Genomic DNA, 12646 nt, shown 5'->3' on the forward strand with positions numbered 1-12646 from the left:
TATATATAAAGGTAACTTTTTATTACTAGTAGTAATAAAATAGTATTATAACAATGAATTTTTAATAACACACCATAAGTGATGCTATTGATAAATTAGGAGACACTTATTAAGTGTTGCTCTATTAAATATACAAAAACAACTATTATAAAAATAATATATTACTTTTTTTAAGAGTTGTCTTTAAATTTTATTTTAAACTTTACTTCTCAAGTGTTGCTTAAAATTTTTAATATTTTGTTAAAAAATAAAAATAACTCAAACGACAAGGCTAACTATTATGCGGAGAAAAATGGAAAAAAAGAAAGAAAGAAGAGTCTCTTGTTGCTAGCAAAACCCAACCCTAATGAAATCCATAACCCCAATCCATTCCAAATGATTCATTCCTCTCTGGTTCTTCAATCCATTCGATGATGACGCGCGTTCCTTTATTGAGCTTCGATCTCAATCTCTGCTCGCGAATGTGATTCGATCGTTGAGCTTTGATCTTCTCTGCTCACGAATGAGCTTCGATTCTCTGCTTGTTGAGCTTCGATTCTCTGCTCCTCTTCTCATTGAGCTTCGATCTTCTCTGCTCGTGTTCATCACCGCTGGTCACTGTTCGATTATCACTGCTCGTGTTTTTTGTAAGATTCTCGTTTCGGCATTATTCTGCAGTTACTGATGATTCTACTGTTCTTTCTCTATTCTATTTTAGCACCTTTTTGTGTTTTGAATCCTAATTTTTGGTTAAACTTGTTGCTGTGTATATTAATTTTAAACTTGTTCCTCTCTATTTCCTCTGTGAGTTCACTTTCTATTTTCATCTTCACTTCTCTGCGATTTCGCCGATGTTAGAATCGGAGTTTCACGATTTATCCGACGACGCCGATTACGCCGCTTCGCAGCAACAAGTAACACTGTTTCTCTATTCCTCTCCTTTCACTTCACAATTTCTCCGGTTCCGATCCGATTGCATTTCAATTAGGGTTGCACGATTCAATTGAATGGTTCACTATTAGATTACTTTCTTAATTTTTATCATTCCAATCACAAATTTAACTGAGTTGATGTTTTTTTAACATATATAATTTGATTGGGGGGATGATGATTAACTTAAATAACATTTACAACTTTTCTGCCAGTATTGAATTACCTATGTCCTTCATAAAATAATTTCTTTAGAATATCTATTTAATTGTGTAACGTGTCCTATTCAAATTTGCAGGCTGCTTTTCTGTTAACTTTGGTTGGATCAGAAGTTGCATATTCTGCTGCACAAGCTACAGTGGCAACTCTTTCGAAGGCTTACAAAACAACTAAAAATCATCGATCATTCCCAAGAAACACATCACTACAAGGTGAGAATGGTGAATATCTTTGGCTTAAGATTACAAGCTTCTGAATTAATTAAGGTAATGGTTATAATGGAGGTTATCTTGAAATGGATGGATCAATCTTCATCATGTACTTATTGGACTAGTTTTTGAAACATGTTTTTCTAAATTATTATTATTAACTGCCAGAAACTGAGTATTCACATTCCTGGCCTCATGGTAGCAAAATCTTGTTCCCCTTATTTGCCACGTGTGCAACTCAGTGGGTCCCACCCTTACATTTGATTGGTTCTTCTGCTCTCTTACTTCATAAATATATTGTTATTGCAGTTTGCACTTTTGGTATGTAACATAAGCTTGTTACATGTTAATAGAAGATTGTGTCATGTGTTAGCTTTGTTATTGGTATGAAAGTTACAGCATGAAAAAAATGAGAAAAAGAAGCTATTACTTGGGTATATCACACTAACCTCTTGTAAAATTTAGCTAATATAAATCATGGTATTTATCTATTTGCCATGCCTACACTACGTTTCCTACCAGAAAATAAGTATCATGCATTAAACACTATTAGCAAGGCCATTAAAAGATACAATTGTCATGTATTTTTCTTGATTTGGGGATTTAAAGAACATCTTAGCTTCCAAATGATATAGATATAAGTGTTAAACACTTGGATGATCAAATTTCTACCTCCTGTACTTTTCAACCTTCCAAGCTTTTAATCACAACCACATTAATATATTTGGTTATTAATATTAAGTATCTTAAAAATATTAATCAAAATTATTTATATTTTTTTTAATGGCCTTGCTAATAGTGTTTAAAAGATTTTGTTTCCTCTATGTACAAAATTCATGAAAATAGTAGATTGACTAAAAGGGAAGGAGGTGGTGTGTTGGGAACAAACTTTTGTTTTGAAAAATAAAACCATGAACTTGAAGCTCATCATACAAAATTTGAGTGTGGAATTGCAAGCCAAGAAGAGTTCATATATAGAAAAGAGTGGAAAAAGACAAATATTAAAGGTAGAAGTTGGACAAAGTGAATGCACAATTGAGACAGATTAGTTGAAGAAAAGTTTATGAAACCAAATGCATAAGGAAGATATCAATAAGCTGATTTTATTATTAGCATACTTAATACGTTTACTGGAAGAGATGGTGTTAGGAGAAAATGTTAAGAGATGGTAGATAATAATGTATATCATGAAAATAGAGTGACAGGGGATGTTGGAAGACCAATCCAAAAAGAAGCAGCATGAAAATTGGTGGTGCATCATCTAGAGAAAATATAAGAAATACATTAATAGAAGAAAGGATCATAGAATTTAATTGTTATTCATGTTTGTTATTTTGCTTTGTTTTAGTTGTTGAAACATTTACATTCTTTTGTTGTATTTCTGTACTTATTTGATTTGTGCTCAATTTAGATTGATTCCTTCACTCATACTTGGGTATACGCAGCTGAACACTAAGTGCAAATTGTTGCGGCATGACCTCGTAAGATATTTCTATCTTATACTTATTTGCTTTTATATGTTTATGTTATTTTTTTGCACTTTTTTATGTAACAAAATACTGATTATTTAATTAAAAAATTAAAATATAAAAGCATTTTTATTTTAAAATATATCTTTTCAAAAGTAATTATTAATATTTCTTTTAGAATAATAAAAGAATTATGATTAGTTTGTATTTGGTTAACTTTTTAGAATAATAAAAGAATTATTAATATTTCTTTTAAAATATAAAAGCATTTTTTTAATATTTTTTTTATATATTTTATATTGAGCAACCGTGCATATATAGCAAGTTTCAAATTCCATTTTGATAAAAGAAAATTATTTTTAGCTGGTGTTTAAGACCATAATCATTTTTAGTTTAATAGTAATATCACTTTGAACAATTAGGTTTTCCCAGGACTCATCCAAGAACTGGATGAGTTTACCAAGACATAGCCAAGAGTTTAGAGACGGCGTCAATAGATTCTTGGACTATGCTTACTCCGTTGGAAATCCTCAAGGAGAGGAAATTCTATGTCCTTGTGCAAAATGTTGCAACTTCCTTTGGGGTCAAAGAGAGTCTATTTATAGCCATTTAATATGCTTTGGATTTGTCAAGGGCTATACACGATGGGTTAATCATGGGGAAAGTGTAATTGGTATGGATGTCGATACTGGTGATACCGGTGAGATTTATTCATGCGAGTCGATACTGGTGATACCGATGAGATTTATTCATGCGATGACATTGAAGGCTTGCTAGACGAAAGGTTTAGGAATGTGGCAGATGTTGAGGGAGAAAAAGAAGGTATGAACAAAGATGCAAAGAAGTTCTATAATTTGGTTGACGAGGCTAGCAAGGAACTATATCCTGGTTGCAAGGGATTTTCTACGTTATCTTTCACCATCCGAGTATACTTGTTGAAGTGTCTACATGGATGGAGCAATGCCTCGTTCACTTCCCTCCTGGAGTTGTTAAAAGAGGCTATTCCTAACTTGAATCTCCCTTCTTCTTTCAATAAAGCCAAGGCTATGGTGAGAGATTTAGGTATTGATTATAAAAAGATTGATGCATGCCCAAATGACTGCATGCTATATTGGAAAGAGCACGAGAATGAAACATGTTGCCATGAATGTGGAACTTCTCATTGGATTGAACCTGCGGTAGTTGAAGGTGACATATCTTCAAAGAAAGCTCACAACATTCCTGCAAAGACATAACGGCACTTTCCCCTAATTCCCAGGCTTCAAAGGCTATTCATGTGCTCAAAGACCGCTAAGAATATGAGTTGGCATCAGAAAGAGCGTAAAAAGGATGGAAAGCTAAGGCATCCTGCCGATGGTCAATCATGGAAAGATTTTGATAACCGACATTCAGAATTCGCCAAGGAACCTCGTAACTTGAGACTTGGTTTGGCGAGCGATGGATTCAATCCGTTTCGAACCATGAGTATATCTCATAGCACATGGCCGGTTATTTTAATGACTTATAACTTGCCACCATGGATGTGCATGAAACAAGAATACTTCATGCTTTCTCTGTTGATCCCGGGACCAAAATCGCCAGGAAATGATATTGACGTGTACCTGCAACCATTGATTGAGGAATTGAAGGAGTTATGGGAACTTGGGGTAGAAACATACGATGCCGCAAGAAATAAAACTTTTCAAATGCATGCAGCTCTCTTATGGACAATTAGTGATTTCCCTGCATATGCAATGTTATCCGGGTGGAGTACAAAGGGGAAACTAGCTTGCCCTTCTTGTAACTATGAGACTTGTTCTAGTTATCTTACACATAGTCGGAAGATGTGTTATATGGGTCATCGTGTTTTTTTGCCCGAGGAACATCCATGGAGAACTAATAAAAGGTCATTTAATGGAAAAGAAGAACATCGAAAAGCTCCACCGTTGCTAGAGGGCATGGAAGTTTTAAGTCACTTAGATTCTATGGAGAATTCCTTTGGGAAGACAAAAACAAAGGTGAATGAAAGCCCGTGGAGAAAAAGGTCAATCTTTTTTTATTTACCTTACTGGAAGTATAACACATCAAGACACAATCTTGATGTAATGCATATAGAAAAGAATATAGTTGACAGTATTCTTGGAACTCTCTTGGATATATCTGGAAAGACAAAAGACCACCTAAATGCTCGATATGACTTGAAAGAAATAGGCATTCGTAAGAATCTTCATCCAAAAGAAATAAGAGGTCATAGAAAAGTGAAGTTTGCAAAAGCATGTTTCTCCATGACTAAAGCTGAGAAATCAATTTTTTGTGATGTCTTGAAGAAAGCAAAGCTACCTGATGGTGCTACCTCAAATATTTCTCGATGCGTGAACCTTGCAGAAAGAAAAGTATCAGGTTACAAGACTCATGATGCCCCTTTTATGCTGCATTATTTGCTGCAAATTCCCATCAAAAGTATACTTCCAGATTCGGTCGCAATCCCTTTAATTCGGCTTGGCTCTTTTTTTCGTCAGTTATGTCAAAAGGTTATCACATTAGAAGAGATAAATCAATTGGAAGCAGAGATTGTGATAACACTATGCCAATTGGAGAGGATTTTTCCTCCTTCATTTTTTGACATAATGATGCATTTGCCTATTCATTTGGCTAATGAAGTGAGACTAGGCGGCCCAGTTCAATTTCGGTGGATGTATCCTCCCGAAAGATACATGTGTACTTTGAAGTCATATGTTCGAAATAGAAGTCGTCCTGAAGGATCTATTGCGGAGGCCTACTTGGTTGATGAGTGTTTAACTTTTTGCTCACGTTATTTACATGATGGTGTTCAAACAAAATTGAATAGAATACCCCGGAATAATGATGCTAATGACTTTGAAGCGGAAATTCCACATTCATTTCCAATTTTGTTTCCTAAGAAAGGCTGTCCATTGGGAGCAAAGAAGGGTGAGATTTTTTCTCTTGACGACAAGTCTCGAAACCAAGCCCATAGCTATATATTATTGAACTGTGGAAAAATTGAAGACTATGTTAGGTAAATCCTACTTACCAAACATATTATTGAACTATCCATTTCTTTTAATTTTTTTAATTATGAATCATGGTATTATTTCTAGGTTTTACTTACGAAAATCCTAATTTTGGATTTAGAGAGCATGAGGCTGATCAACAAGGAACAAGTTGGGTGAAAGCTAAGAACCATAGTATGAACTTTCCCTCATGGTTTAAAGCACGTGCCATGCGTCAGAATGTTCCAGATTGGATTAAGGAGCTTTCTAGAGGGCCCAACAAGATTGCAAAAAGATATTCAGGGTATTTTATCAATGGGTATAGATTTCATACTAGGCAACGTGAGGCAAGACGCAAGACGCAAAATAGTGGTGTAACTTTAGTTGTGTTGACTACGAGCTTTGCAAGTGCAAAGGATCCAAATCCAATTCGTGCAAAAGTTTCCTACTATGGAAGAATAAATGATATAATTGAGTTAGACTACTTTGGCAATTTTAAGGTTGTATTGTTTAGATGTGACTGGTATGAGACTCAAGAGGATGGCTATGGCTCTTCGTATGTTCAATTCAACAAAAAATGCTATCAAGAAGAGCCTTTTGTGTTGGCATGTCAAGTACACCAATGCTTCTATGTGCAAGATCCATTTGATCAAAATAAACATTATGTTATGAAGTCAATTCCAAGGGATTTATTTAGCATAGGTGACGAAGCTGATGTTGATCCCCAAGCTATATATGAAAAAGAGCCATCTGACCAGTCAATGGGTCCTTCTATACCCAATGATAATGGTGAAATTGATTTGATTAGGGTTGACTTGCATGAAGTTGTTATAGATGCTTCAAAAGGAGTTCTTCTTTCACAAGAATACAACACAGAATCAGAAGATAATTCTGAAGACAACATTGAATGATTTATACTTTTTTCCTTCATTACACTAAATAGTAGGGAAGTGGAATGAAAGATGTATATACTTTAACTTTTTAATTGCATTAAACAGTAGGGAAGTGGAATGAAAGATGTATCACTATTTTATATATGTGTCTTATGGCATGCCTTCTTGTTTATTACTATTAAATAGTAGTCTTCAATTACATCCTCAGCAAACAGCTCCTTCAGTTCCACAATGTTATCTCCTTCAGCTCCTTCTTGTTTATTACTATTAAATAGTAGTCTTCAATTATATCCTTAGCAAACAACTTCATTCAGTTTCTTAATGATTTATTAAAGGCTGAATTTGGTGTTGGGAAAGAACTTTATTTACATTGCCAAATTCTAATGTCTAATGTCATCTTTTATTTTGTTTTATTTCAGAAATACAATGGAAACAAGAACTACTCCAAAGCGGAGAAGACTGGTAAAACAGTATCAAAGCAACAAGCAATTCATGCAGAAAAATAGAGCAGAAATTCATAAGAAGCAGCATTTTATCTCTCCAATGATGGCTGGTGATCATGGACAAAAGAGAGTAACTCCTATGCCTTCTAAGTAAAGCACTCAAAAAGAAGTCCCAATTTCCAAAAGAATGAAAATTATGCCGAACCAGAAAATTGGAGCTAGTGAAGAAGAACCAGAAAATCTTAAAAAGCGTCCAACCATGGGTATGGATAAATTTTTGGAGACACATGGGGTTCATTTGGAAAGAGAAGATGACGATTTTGAACCAAGTGCTGAAAACGAAAGATCTATTCAAGAAAAGCAATAAAATCTTAGGAAGACAAATACAAAATCAAGTTGTCAAGCCATGATACTTGATACATTTTTGGAGACAAATGGGATTCATGTGGAAGGAGAGGAGGAACATAGTGGAGCAAATGCTAATGAAGTTGGAGATGATGATGATGATGATTTCTCGGATGATGAGGACTATGTTGGTGAATATGAAGATGAAGTTCTTCATGGTGATGACAATCACCTTATGGAAACTAACAATGTTAAAGGTGCTATACTTTATACATAATTATCATTTTACTTATTCATTAGCATGTATAGCTATATAATTCATTTAAATGGTTAAATTGCACATATTTATAGATACTCCAAAGACTAGAAGGACACGAGGAAAAACAAGGTGTGCTAAAATCCATGCAAGAAGTTGGGAAGCAAGAGAAGAGGTGACTTTTTATAAAGGACAAGCAGTGGGACCAACTCCAAGAAGAGTGAATGATTTAACTTACATTGATGTACACTAGTTGGAAAGCTGTGCCCCTCAAAGTCAAAAAGCGCATATGAAAATATATTAATGTAAGTGTTTTATTTCTCATCTATTTTTTATGATCTGAAAATTTTCAATTTCGTATGGCTTAGCTGTAGTTTTGTGAAAATATATAGCTGCTATTTTACACTTCAGTTTTGTCTTTGTTTTTAGTGTTCTTGAATTGTCATTTACAATTTTTGTTTTGTACTTTTTCGTAGTCAAAGTTCATTCTTCCAAAAGAGAGGAAAGGGTGGGTGATGACTGGTGTTCGAGAAGCTTGGAAAGGTTACAAAACAAGAATCAAGGGAAAGCATTTTGAGAGATATAACAACATTGAAGATATGCTGAAAAATCGCCCTTTAGATATTCCAGAAGTTCAATTTCAAAAGTTAATTGCATATTGGAGTATTCCTTCTGTTAAGGTGAGTTGTAGAATAAATAATTCTATTTTTTTGTCTTTTTTTATGATTTTGGTTTATTACATATAACTCCCTTTAATTTTGTTGGGTATAGGCTCTATCTCGTTTAAATTCTGAAAATCGTAAAAAGCAACAACATCAACATCGAATGGGACCTATAAGTTTTGCAAGAGTGCGTAATGAAATGGTAATAATTTTGATTTTTTATAAGTTTTTCATTGTTGTATAATGACCATCTTAAAACTAGATAAATATTATTTTTGGCCATTTTTAATACTCTTTTCCCTTACTTGTAGCGTGATTGTCCTGTATAAAACTTAAGATCCTATCCTGAATATAAAATCCTGGATTCTCTTCTACCCTTAAGATTCCCACCGGAGGGTTTAAACTAAAAAAATGTATTGTTATAGTATGTAATATGTATATATCTTGATTTTAGAGCCTTCAAAGTCAATTTCCCCTGGAGGAGGATTCTTCTTGAAAGCTAATATAATTTATAAATAACTAATTAAGTAGATTTAAAACATACATGATCATGTTTTGTGGGGTCCATAATTAAAATATACATGTGAATTGCTTATGCTTTAATTTATTTAGATATAGCAGGCGAGAAGTCAAAGATACAAATGTTAAATGATATATTACCTCTTAATTCTAATTAAAATAACAGTGACTTGTCACAAACTCACAATAGTGTCCCATATCCTTTTAGAGTTTGGGATTTGATAGGCATTAATTTAAGACAGCTTGCTTTTTTAGGTTTGAAATTAATCAAATCATCCTTTAATTTCTGTCATCTATTTATATTTAATGGGTAGCTGATATGGACATGACTGGTAAACAGAGCTCTCAGCCATCAACTTGAATAAAATGTGTGTTTCTAAAATACATATTATTAAGTGAATACAATTTTTGTGAAAAGGACATAAAATCTAAGTTTTAACTTTTAATATGTTCATTATATCATTATTAAAAGTATTAAAAGTTCCCCCAATGAAGTTCTCATCTCAGAAACTTCCATTAATGCTGCATCCCTACTCTCATTTGCTTCCATTAACTCCCTCTTGAGTGTTTCAATTGAAACTATTCACATGTCCTTAAGAACTTGAGAAACTTTCTCAGATTCAGTTCTGTTTGGGGAACTCATCATCACATTCTTGCTATGCTTCTTCTTGAACGGAGGAAATAGCCATGACATAACACCTTTACTTTTAGGCTGTTTTGGAAAGAAGCATGAGAATCAGTGAGTGGAACAAGCTAAAATTGTTATGTTTTCTTTTAATAGGATAAACTTAAGAGCCACCAAGAAGCTAGAGACACTCCCGAGAAAGCATTTACTGCAGTATTTGGCAAAGAACAACCAGGAAGAGTTCGATGTTATGGGAGGACAATCACAAAAACATCTCTGCAGAAAGAACGGGAGATTGCTAAAATTAAGCAACAACATGCAGAGACTATAAGTTCAATGAAAACTGAACTTCATGAGACAAAAGATAGAGTCCAAAGTTTGGAGGATCTTGGGAAGCTTCTCTTGCAACAGAGTTCTCTTGGCACAAATATTGATGAAGCACTATCTTTATTACGAGCCAAGGAATCAACACATGATATAAATAGTAAGCAATGTTCGAATGGCAACGATCGTCCTTCCTCATCAACTCGTGATCCAAAGTGATGACCAGGTATAACAAAAAAATTTGCAGTAATTTTTGTGATTTATCATTTATTGGGAATGGACTATCAACATTTTTGGCCTTTGCTTTCTCTGTCTTCTGCCATCTTACTTCATGGTGGCTTCTGCAATACACTCTTGCTATTTTTAATCAATCATCTTTTTTTTTCCTTTTTAATTACTTATTTTTGTAGCGTTGTGCTATTGTGAGGAAGAAAATTTTTTCCTCATTGCTGAAATAATGTGGCTATGTTAGGGAGTGATGCATGTTGTCACTGCAACAGACTCTAGTAACTGCTGTTTCATTCGCAGGAATGACAGAAATTGTCAAGGGAGTTGTTTCATATCTTTATCTTTTCATTTTTCCCCCTTCAAATTTATGTTTCAGTCATTTTTATCTTTTCATTGCATTTCTCTTTCTCAGTTTACTCAGGTACTTCATCAAACACATACCATACATCATTTTCCGTTATTGCACCTTTTATGTTTCAATTTTTTTTTTAAATGCAACTTTAACTAAACCCCAATTCATTTAAATGCAGCAGTTATTGGACTCAGTGGAGGCAAGAGGATTTTGAGTTCATCATACCATTACTCTGATGTTACCGAAAAGCTTTCATTTGGCACTGATTTTGGATCCACACACTATCAGATTGTTCCAACAAAGTCAAGCATAGATATAAAATATGCAAATAGATTGACATTATTTTGATAAATATTAATTACTATTTTGTTATGACAATTATTGTTAGACAAGAATTTTATTATTTTGTTGAGAATTATTGATGAACATGTATTAGAAATACTAATTGAACTTTTTAATATCTATTTTAATTAGAATTTTATTTTTAGTTATTTTGTCTCTTTTATAATTATTTTTTATTGTGTACAAATTTATTTATTAATTAAAATAATTACACATGTATGAACAAAAAATTTTATTGTAAATTTTATTTTTTTATATTTTTATTACAAAAATAATTTTTATTTTTATCAAAAAGACAACCCTTTTATTAGTTGCATATTTTGAATATTAGACAACACTTGTATGGTTGCATATCCAAAAGAAAAAGCAACACTTGTATAGGTTGCATATCCAAAAGAAAAGACAATATTTTAAAGGGTTGCATATTCAAAACTAATAGGCAACACTTCAAAGGATTGCAAATTCCAACTTATAAGCAACACGTAAAAGAGTTGCATTTTATTGCAAATAGACAACACTTCAAAGGACTGCAAATTCCAACTTATAAGCAACACATAAAAGAGTTGCATTTTATTGCAAATAGGCAACACTTTTTAGTAGTGACCAAAATATGAGAGAAGAGACAACACTGCAAAAGTGTTGTCTCAAACACACCTTTGAAGTGTTGTTGTTTTTCAATCAAAGGCAACACTTACCAAATGTTGCTCTCAAAAGCGTTGCTTTTGAAACAAAAAAGTGTTGCCTTGATCTAAGGCAACAGCTGCATATGCAACGCCGACAAAAAACGTTGCCTTAGGTCCAAAAGTGTTGCCATTGATCAAAAGCAACTTTTTGTCAGCCTTTAGGCAACACTTTTTAAATGTTGCCTCAACCTGAAAATGTTGTAGTGGATTCTGTAACAGTTCAGACCACCCGCTAACATGATATTGTCCGCTTTGGCACACAAGGCCTCACGGTTTTGCCTTTGACAATACGGATGATAGTCTAAGGTCCCACATCGGTTGGAGAGAGGAACGAAGCATGCCTTATAAGGGTGTGGATACCTCTCCCTAGCATGACGCGTTTTGATGAGTGAATGTAGGGGGCTTCGGCTATCATCCCTATCATCAAAGGTAAAACCGTGAGGCCTTGTGTGCCAAAGCGGACAATATCGTACTAGCGGGTGGTCTAGGCTGTTACAGATAGTATCAGAGCCGGAACCCAGATCGATGTGCCAGCGAGGGCACTGGGCTCCTTTAGGGGGTGGATTGTAAGGTCCCACATCGGTTGGGGAGGAGAACGAAGCATGCCTTATAAGGGTGTGGATACCTCTCCCTAGCATGACGCGTTTTGACGAGTGAGTGTGGGGGGCTTCGGCTATCATCCCTATCGTCAAAGGCAAAACCGTGAGGCCTTGTGTGGCAAAGTGGTGCGCGAAATTGTGATCACTACTTTTCACAACTCAAATAATCCCCGGTGATGAAACCAAAAACTTGGTGTTCAATACCATGGCATAAACACAACTTCGCACAACTAACCAGCAAGTGTACTAGGTCGTCCAAGTAATAAACCTTACACGAGTAAGGGTCGATCCCACAGAGATTGTTGGTATGAAGCAAGCTATGGTCACCTTGTAAATCTTAGTCAGGCAAACTCAAATGGATATGGGGTGATATACGAATAAAACATAAAGATAAAGATAGAGATACTTATGTAATTCATTGGTAGGAACTTCAGATAAGCGTATGAAGATGCTGGTCCCTTCCGTCTCTCTGCTTTCCTACTGTCTTCATCCAATCCTTCTTACTCCTTTCCATGGCAAGCTTATGCAAGGGTTTCACCGTTGTCAGTGGCTACCTCCCATCCTCTCAGTGGAAATGTT

General features: G+C 34.5%; 1 protein-coding gene across 1 annotated transcript; it reads left to right on the forward strand.

Moving 5' to 3' along the window:
* Positions 1-1229: 1229 nt before the first annotated feature.
* On the forward strand, positions 1230-10930 carry LOC110274185 (uncharacterized). The gene is made up of 5 exons (XM_052251858.1): positions 1230-1340; positions 8210-8413; positions 8505-8597; positions 9696-10089; positions 10625-10930. Exons 2-4 carry the CDS (start codon positions 8249-8251, stop codon positions 10080-10082), a joined length of 645 nt encoding a protein of 214 aa, XP_052107818.1. The 5' UTR covers positions 1230-1340; positions 8210-8248; the 3' UTR covers positions 10083-10089; positions 10625-10930.
* Positions 10931-12646: the final 1716 nt, after the last annotated feature.

The sequence above is a fragment of the Arachis duranensis genome, chromosome 7 (assembly GCF_000817695.3).
Source record: "Arachis duranensis cultivar V14167 chromosome 7, aradu.V14167.gnm2.J7QH, whole genome shotgun sequence".
NCBI classification, from domain to species: Eukaryota; Viridiplantae; Streptophyta; class Magnoliopsida; order Fabales; family Fabaceae; genus Arachis; species Arachis duranensis.